General features: G+C 34.7%; 2 protein-coding genes across 3 annotated transcripts in view; one reads left to right on the forward strand and one right to left on the reverse strand.

The window, feature by feature from the left end:
- LOC100374011 (tetratricopeptide repeat protein 7B-like) overlaps positions 1–5,157 on the reverse strand; it is a 57,798-nt gene extending 52,641 nt beyond the window's left edge. For both annotated transcript variants that reach the window (XM_085491396.1, XM_006814698.3), the window contains exons 1-4: positions 4,978–5,157; positions 3,930–4,084; positions 3,147–3,315; positions 871–1,126 (exon numbers count right to left, since the gene is read on the reverse strand). In XM_085491396.1, the coding sequence (XP_085347522.1) occupies positions 871–1,126; positions 3,147–3,315; positions 3,930–4,084; positions 4,978–5,104 (707 nt within the window). In that variant the 5' untranslated portion in view covers positions 5,105–5,157. The remainder of the gene's footprint in view (positions 1–870; positions 1,127–3,146; positions 3,316–3,929; positions 4,085–4,977) is intronic.
- Position 5,158: 1 nt separating this feature from the next.
- Positions 5,159–7,678, forward strand: LOC100372815 (ubiquitin-ribosomal protein eS31 fusion protein). The gene is made up of 5 exons (XM_002733311.4): positions 5,159–5,221; positions 5,326–5,392; positions 6,570–6,624; positions 6,744–6,961; positions 7,444–7,678. The coding sequence occupies exons 2-5, from the start codon at positions 5,345–5,347 to the stop codon at positions 7,594–7,596; spliced, it is 474 nt and encodes a 157-aa protein (XP_002733357.1). The 5' UTR covers positions 5,159–5,221; positions 5,326–5,344; the 3' UTR covers positions 7,597–7,678.
- Positions 7,679–8,341: the final 663 nt, after the last annotated feature.

The following is an 8,341-nucleotide window of genomic DNA, read 5'->3' on the forward strand; positions in this document are numbered from 1 at the left end:
AAAAGCATAACACACAAAGGGGAAAACGACACGAGGGTAAAAAGAAAAGAAAAACTACCAGCTAGAATGTCGGATGCCGCGGCTGTGGCGATGACCCACGCTAGAAACCCGGACAGGAAAAAGCAACAGAGCCGCTCAGAATCATTTCCCGACAAGGCGGAGAAAATTGAAGAGTGATGGACGGCTACCTATGGCGTTGGCATGTGGCCTCGGTCACGTGGGTTCGTGACGTAAGGGGTAAAAGAATCTTGAGGTCATAGGGCTTCCCCTGACCTAGATTCTATCTCTCCATCACCGGCAGAATCGCTGATTAATGCCTACAGTTCAAAATAGTCATTTTGACTGACCAGAGTCTATGGTGGGTAATTGAACGTAGTGAATTGAAAAAAATAATCTCATCATAGACATCTGTGTAAAAATTACATTTTCAATGATATTTTGGCTCTCAGAAAATCATTCTGATGGAAAAGACTCACAATAATAACAAGTATGACGAACATGACATATAATCTTCAATGTGACTCAAAACTCTTTAAACCAAAATATTTATCATACAAAAGCTTTGGTAAAGAACTTGACAAAATTTATAAAATTTTGGAATAATGTATTTGCCTTAATATGTGCCTAATGCCATAATACTGTAAAACATATTTTAGCTAGCATGTTATTTTAGCTAATTAAGCTAATCTGTAATTTTGCTAATTCAAGATGTCACTAATTTAAAATAAAGTATATTTTCAAATGAGATTGTTGGCACTTTAGCTAAATTATGGTTCAGTTAATTCATGCATGGAGTCAAATTCGCCATAACGGCATGTAGCTATTCGAACATGTTTTTAAAGCAAACACAGTATACAAGTTAATACATACCCCATTTGAATATGGAGAATTGGTGCTCTTTGTATAGCAGTCTCCAGTAGTGGTCCAACATACGTTGAGGGCGCTGCTGCAAATGCACTGCTGCTGCTGCTAGCAGATAAAGAGCTGGATCGACCTTTTTCACATTCTTGTAAATACAACAGCGCAATATCTCCTGATTTCTCGTAACAGCTGATTATTTGTTCCTCCATCTGAGCTATTTTGATTTTACTTGTTGTCTTTGGGGGAGACTTCTCTAGTGCCATACCTAGGTAAAGTACACCATATGATTGATAAGAAAATAATTCAAGGTCCAGAAAAGAAAAAATAGTGTCTTACTTCCTTGCCCAGAAAGAAAAATGCTCAACGATTTATGGTTAATATGTATTCTGAAGTTTTTTTGTCACGAAAATTAATTTTTCTTTCATTTTTTTGATCTGGTACTTGTTCAGTAGTGTATAAATGTCTTCAGTCACTTATGTTTAATAAATGATTATTTGTTGTTTTTATAAAATAAATGAACTTAAAAGATTGTGGCCTGAATAATAAAATTAAGTGTTATTAGTGAACCAGAGAAAATATACAAAAAATACACATACAGGGCAAAAAATGAGAGCAATGTAAATGCTGGTAAAATTATTCAAGCAAAACTTGACATCGACAATGAGGTCATCAGTAATTACATAAAAAAAATAATTATTATTCAAGTTCCTTAATTAATACTACCGTGGTACATGTACTGTATAAACCGCAGGGTTCTCAAAGAATAATATAACATGAATTGCAGAAACGTTCCCAAATATTCTAGCAATATAACTGAGCACAACTTGAAAGAAAAATAATTGGCAGCATTTTGGCGGGAAAAGTACTAAATGTATGCATGTGTATTGTGGTTAATTTCTTCCCTGCTTATCAGAAAGAGTATCAGTAGGTGGGGAATTTAAAATAAATGATATTATTTATTTGCATCAAAAACATCACAAGAAAGTTTGAGTTTATAGACAATAAACCCACCAAAACTGTGGGTTTATTATATCAGTAAACATGAACTTTCAAATCAGTATTTCAAACTTGTACCATGAAAATAACAATAAATTTGAAAGATTCAGCAACTGCTTGAACTGCAACTTGGTGGCTGATTCACATAAACACAAGTAATCTATTGTACGCTTTGTCTTTTGCTCATAAGTAATTCAATGCATACCATTTGACATTGAAATGACCCTTCTAATGCCTGATTTTTCCTAGAACCTCCATCAGAATTGCAAAAGCTCAGTCGATGGGTTTGAACTCCATCCTTGGCTAACTTTTTCAATGGTTGAGGAATAACTATCTTTTTGTCAACTCCAGACTAAAACTACAGTCTTGGCAAAGATGCAAGGTCTGATTTACAATAACATTTTACAAATTGTGATACAGTTACCTACAGCAATTACACTTATTAGCAGAAAGACAGAGACGTGCAGATTTAGGAATAAACATGCAAGAGTGGTATAAATATTTTTATTTTGATAGATGAAAGTACGAGCACAATATGACACATGAAAATGCCATAATCATGCTTTATTCTAGACAAAAACTCCAAGCTGAGCATGACATTCCTTTTAGGAGCACCCCAGTTATAAATTCGGAACGCAGTCTTAAAATCTCAAAAATTGGAATAATATTAAAAAACGTGATTGTATGTATCATCCACAAAGATGTATTGATTATACATTATACTTAAAATTTTACTTCTCTGCGATGCCTTGTTTTTACATGCAAATGAGCTAGTGCTCACTAAGACCATTGTTATGCCTGCACTCAACTAGGTTCACTGAGAAAAACAAATCACTACATAACACAAAACATAACAAATAGTAAGTTAAAGCAAAGACTATTGTCTTTGGTTAAAGTCTGCATATATGATAATCCTGTCAAGTTTGCTTGAATTTGACCTGTTTATTGCTGAGAAATCATTGTACAGTAACACAGTCCCCTCTCACTGCTCATTTCTCTAGCCCTAGTTTTAGGCCCTGATAGTGGCTAATAATCAACCACAATACATTGTGAGGGATTGCATTGCAGATTTACAGTTTGAAAACTAATTTGAACTATTTGAAAAAGGAGAATTCCATGTACAATGAGCACACCACACTATGGATTTGTCATACAGTTTTATTGTTATTATTATATCAAGGCAGAAGTCTTCCACTAAGGTATAAACATGTATTTTACTTTCTTTTCTTGGCAACCCTGTAAACAAACACTAGCCAATGAAAAACATACACAGTAAAAACTGAGATTACCTTTGACAGCGAAAGCTTCAGCAATCATCCTAAGTTTTCTGTTTGACATGGTTTCCACAGTGAGATCATCCAAACCAGCTTTGGCGTAGTAACCCAAACACTCTTCGTAATCACTGAGTGCGTAATATAATTTTCCAAATAAAAGGCGTGCTTCCTGTACCCAACCATACTGTGTGAAAGAGGTATCAGCCTCAAGTAAATACAAATGTTGGAGTTTGCAAACTCATGTTTATGTTTTTGTCAAACAGTATGTACCTGGTACTAATAATTAATTTCGAGTGATGACAATTTATAACAATTCTAATTTTTGTCGCCAATAGTCACCTTCAAATAAAACACATCCTGTTGAATTGTTTCCATCAGCTACTGTAAAATTTTCGCTGAAAGTGCATTTTAGGTGTTTCGTATGGAATTTATTTTCACTGATTTTTGATGAGTTGAATGTGAAATATAGAAAAAAAATTTATTCGCTAGATTATTTTTTCACTGAATCATCCCTTCAGCGAAAATAGCTAAAATAAATTCCAAGCGGAAATAAAGTATTTTACAGTATAACTGTATTTTTTCTATTGGTAGCACAATTGCTTTGCCCTTTGTAAATAATGCAGTATACATTTTAGAGGTTTTATGTGTGTTTCTAATGGAGAAGTATTCTAACAGAACTAATGTGGTGCTTGTACTTTCATCAGGAAATTACATGTAAGAATATGCATACACAGATAAATGCATAAACTTTAAATGAAAGAATTATGGCCATGATAGCTTCTAATACTATGGTTTTACCTTGGCTTCTCCTTTCATTGCATGTTGTAAATGTTTCTTGGCAGACTCAAGGGTCTTTTTTGCACCTGCAATGTCAGGATTCTTTTCTTTTAATGGATGTTCTTTTAAATATGTCTCCAAGTGGCTCTCACCAAGTATTAAGTGTGTTAACGTTTCTGTAATAAAAAGTACATAAATAAATGACATAATTTGCAATTGCACAGTGAAAATACACTTTGCTTGAATAGATTTGGTGGCGAACTGTTTGTCCTATTTGTCATTGAGATAAGAGATGAGGTACATAAATTAACACATGTAATACACATTGATATTTCAATATCACAAAATTGTGATAAGATTTTTGACCTATGCTAAAAAAACTCCATGTAGTCAGTGTTATGAGGGTTACTGAGAGGGGTTGAGTAAGGATATTCAACTTATTGCATTTTCTTGCAGCAAAATTCCCTATCACACATTGCTGTCTAAATGTTTAAAGTTTAAATGTTTATTCCCATATGATATAGCGCAACCTGAATATTAGGCTACACAGATTTTCTGCAAGAGATTTGTCCTGAAGAGTTTTTTTTTATAGATACTAGGTGTGATAGTGATACCGGTATCTAAAAAATAAATATTCCATCTTGTAACAGCTATGAGATTTGAAACACAGATTTCAACATTTACAACGATGTACTGCCATTTATACTTGAATTTGCATTGAATTGTTTATATCGATTCTTCATCAAATATCACCATGCACGTTTTTATGTAATTTTTGAATCAAGAACAATATTTACACCAATATTTGGATTATTAATAATTTAATAATTACAATAACATACAAATATGCATGCATTTATTCAATATTCTGAATATGCACAGTACAAATGCACACATGACATGGCTTCTGGTTTTACTATAAATACATATACCATCAGAAATTATTTTTTAACAGCCCATCCCACCTCCATCCTCTCAGCAGATCTGGGATAGGGATTAACGTCCGGATTAAATTCCATTTTTCCATGGAAAAGTGGAAAACTACAAACCGGAAAACGATGATACTCACCTAGACTGGTGGACCCTTTGCTGTGTAATTGTTTGGCTATCTCAGTTACTTTCTGCCAGTTGCATTCCGCTCTGTGTTTCTCAATTTCGGTCTCCAACCGCTGGGTTTGCTTCTTGGAAGCAGCCATTTTGTTAATTCTAGCCTTCACATCCCACCACTAGGTGGCGACATTTGTTATGTCCGTGCAATTTCAGTTTGGGAAATCCGACTATTCGTCGGTCTTTCCTGTGTGTCGGCCATCTTGGTGAGAGCATGCATTTACCTTGTCCTGCTTATAATTCCTATATTTCGTGTAATAGAAATACTGTATTGAAATGAAGTGCGCTAAGACGATTTCCTTTCTTTTAGGTGGCTTTAAACTGTCAACATGCAGATCTTTGTCAAGACTTTGACGGGTAAAACCATCACTTTAGAGGTACGTGTGTACTGCAAAACGTGTGGACATGCTAAACACAACTTCAGTCATTCACAACCAACTCAACTTTTTAAAACGTCTCTTTCCGAACAGAAAGGTGTGTTTGGTTTATTTTATAGATGACCAAAATGTCGTTAATTTTACTTTAAAATGCTTAAAATAGACCGAATACGCTTCTATTGATCGATGTTAACTGCGCCCTCAAACACCAGACTTGTGGAAAATATGTTCAATAGATGACGAATAATGTGATATTTAATATGAGGATAAATATCGGTAATATGTAATACATGTTCTGAAATGTACATTAGAATTGACCGTGTACAACCATGTCAAGTTTGAATTGGTCTTTTATAAGGAACAAGTTCCTCACAGTAAAGCCCCCTCATCCCTAACCCTAGCAGTCCACACACGCAACCCCCCCAATGTAATTCAATATGTCCCTCCAAATAAGTGACCCACAGAAGGACAAATACAATTGAGAGGGAGAGGGGTACTGGAGGGGCAGGGTTAGGATTAGTTGTAGGCGACAGGGCCCTTTATAATTCAGTGCATTTTGGAGTTGTATACTAGGATGTAAATCAGTGATACTTAATGGAATTTCTACCTATTCGATAACATAATATCAAGGATATATAAAAGTATGCATAACTATATGGCGATGTGTGATGTGACAATAGCATGAAAAGTAAATTCTTGAAGTTTGTGTGCATTTGAAAACAATCCCACTCGGCACACATCAATTGAATATACTTCTAACAAAAGGCACATTGAGCGCAGTGGATGCTCGAAAAGGTTTGTGTGAATACAGAAATGAGTGAGATTTGCTTTTTGTATTAATACCAATAACAATCTGAGATGAACATTGAATCAGTTTGTATGGAATCGCCAATTTGTATTAGAATTTTTAGAAAGGTTTATCTTGTGATGCCCTCATATTGGAAAACCTTGAGGCTTCTCAAATTTTGTAGCTCAAGCATAGAACTTTCAACTTGTCTACAACAGGAGAACACCAAAATTGCTGTGCTGCACACATAGCATATTGTATATGTATTGTGTATCCCATTTAAAGCATTGATGCAATGCAATTACTGATACCAACTTCTAGAATATAGGTATATTGCATATTTGAAAAAGTTTACATTGGACGACACTAATTTTCCATTTTTTTTTGTAGGTGGAACCCAGTGATACTATTGAAAATGTCAAAGCAAAAATTCAAGATAAAGAAGGTACTGTTACGGTTTTAACATCTTCACAATTGTTATGAGACTATTATATTTAATAGAATTGGTTATTAAAAACAGCTTATTAAACACTTGTTAATTAATACTTGTCAATATCGTTTCAGGAATTCCACCCGACCAGCAGAGGTTGATCTTTGCCGGTAAACAACTTGAAGATGGACGTACGTTATCTGATTACAATATCCAGAAAGAATCAACCTTACATTTAGTACTTCGTCTTCGTGGTGGTGCCAAAAAAAGGAAGAAGAAGACTTTCACAACACCGAAGAAAACTAAGCATAAGAAGAAGAAGGTTAAGCTGGCTGTATTGAAATATTACAAGGTGAGGTTGTGTAGTTTAAGATTTTGAGACTATTGAATAATTGGTAAGAGATGGTGGGGGCAGTTTCTTATCTATAGGGCAAGTCTGTGCATATTCCCATAGTAATGTACTGAAGTTGGGATTACTCTGAATGGCTGGTTTCAAACCTATAAACTAGTCAGGATCAGTGGAAACAATTATTTGCTCAACAGATTTCATTTTGAGAAATTGTTTGCATTAGACATGTAATATTTACAGTAATCTCATAAGGGTTTCTGTGGAATTCATAACACAAAAATAATATAGGTTCCCGAATTGGGTGACTACCAACAGTGATAGTGAACTCAAATAACAACCTTCTTGTGGAAGTCTGCAATCCTGTCTCTTACTTATGCATACAAAAGAGTAAGACACCCCCTGTCCCTCAAGTCAGTTGGAGAACTGTGCAAATATGACAAATATCCATAAAAATGTAAATTATATTTGAATGCAATCTCTTACAGGTGGATGAGAATGGCAAGATAACCCGTCTGCGTCGTGAGTGTCCCAATGAAGATTGTGGTGCGGGGGTGTTCATGGCATCTCACTTTGATAGACAATACTGTGGAAAGTGCTGCCTCACGTATGTTTTCAACAAACCAGAAGATAAAGCTTAGATTTGTTGACAATTTATACAAAAATGTAATTCAACAGAGTCTATAAACAAGTAAAACTCACTTGTCAAAAAAAAAAAAAAAAGCTGTATTTTGTCTTTTCTGTTTTCATGCATACTGTAAACTTGTGTGAGGTTTACAAATTTCTTAGGGGAAGTCGGGGGAAGAGAACAGATTCTAGGTAAATTTAGTCGTGTGTTTCAACAAAACTCCCTCCCCAAGTCTGAATGCTTGGCAGAAAGTCACCTACTTCATTTGGTCTACTCCGAAACGATGTATATAAATGCCCAGGTAAATAATATACTGTAAAATACTTTATTCTCACTGGAATTATTTTTGCTGAAAAATTTTTTTAGGTGTTTGGAATTTTTTTCAATGCTTTCTGACAAGTCAAATGTAAAATATAGGGAGAAAAAAGTATATTCGCAGTTTTTCATTTTCAGAGTCATTCCTTCAGCGAAAATAAAGTATTCTACAGTATAACCAGATTGTACAAGGTTATGTACATGTATTGCCTTAATTTTGGAACAATTTTATATACATGTAGATGTATATTTTTGGAAGGTTGATTACACGTTGATGGGACTGGAGAAAATCTAAAGTTTTGGTACAATTTGGTTATCCTATATCCAGAGAAATTAACAGCCACTTAATTCTCTGGCCCCAAGTGATTAATAGTTGAAGAGTAGGTCTGCCATGTTTTTTTCAATACCTGAATTGTTGCCCAGATAGAGGGACTGTGCCAAGA

This window comes from Saccoglossus kowalevskii, chromosome 2, assembly GCF_978046115.1.
Source record: "Saccoglossus kowalevskii chromosome 2, keSacKowa6.1, whole genome shotgun sequence".
In the NCBI taxonomy this organism is placed as follows: domain Eukaryota; kingdom Metazoa; phylum Hemichordata; class Enteropneusta; family Harrimaniidae; genus Saccoglossus; species Saccoglossus kowalevskii.

Excerpts from the sequence above, each read along its gene's own strand:
- LOC100372815 (XM_002733311.4), top strand. The coding sequence starts at position 5,345 with ATGCAGATCTTTGTCAAGACTTTGACGGGTAAAACCATCACTTTAGAG. Across the intron at positions 6,625-6,743 it reads AAAAATTCAAGATAAAGAAG|GAATTCCACCCGACCAGCAG; the intron begins GTACTGTTACGG and ends ATATCGTTTCAG. Across the intron at positions 6,962-7,443 it reads CTGTATTGAAATATTACAAG|GTGGATGAGAATGGCAAGAT; the intron begins GTGAGGTTGTGT and ends AATCTCTTACAG.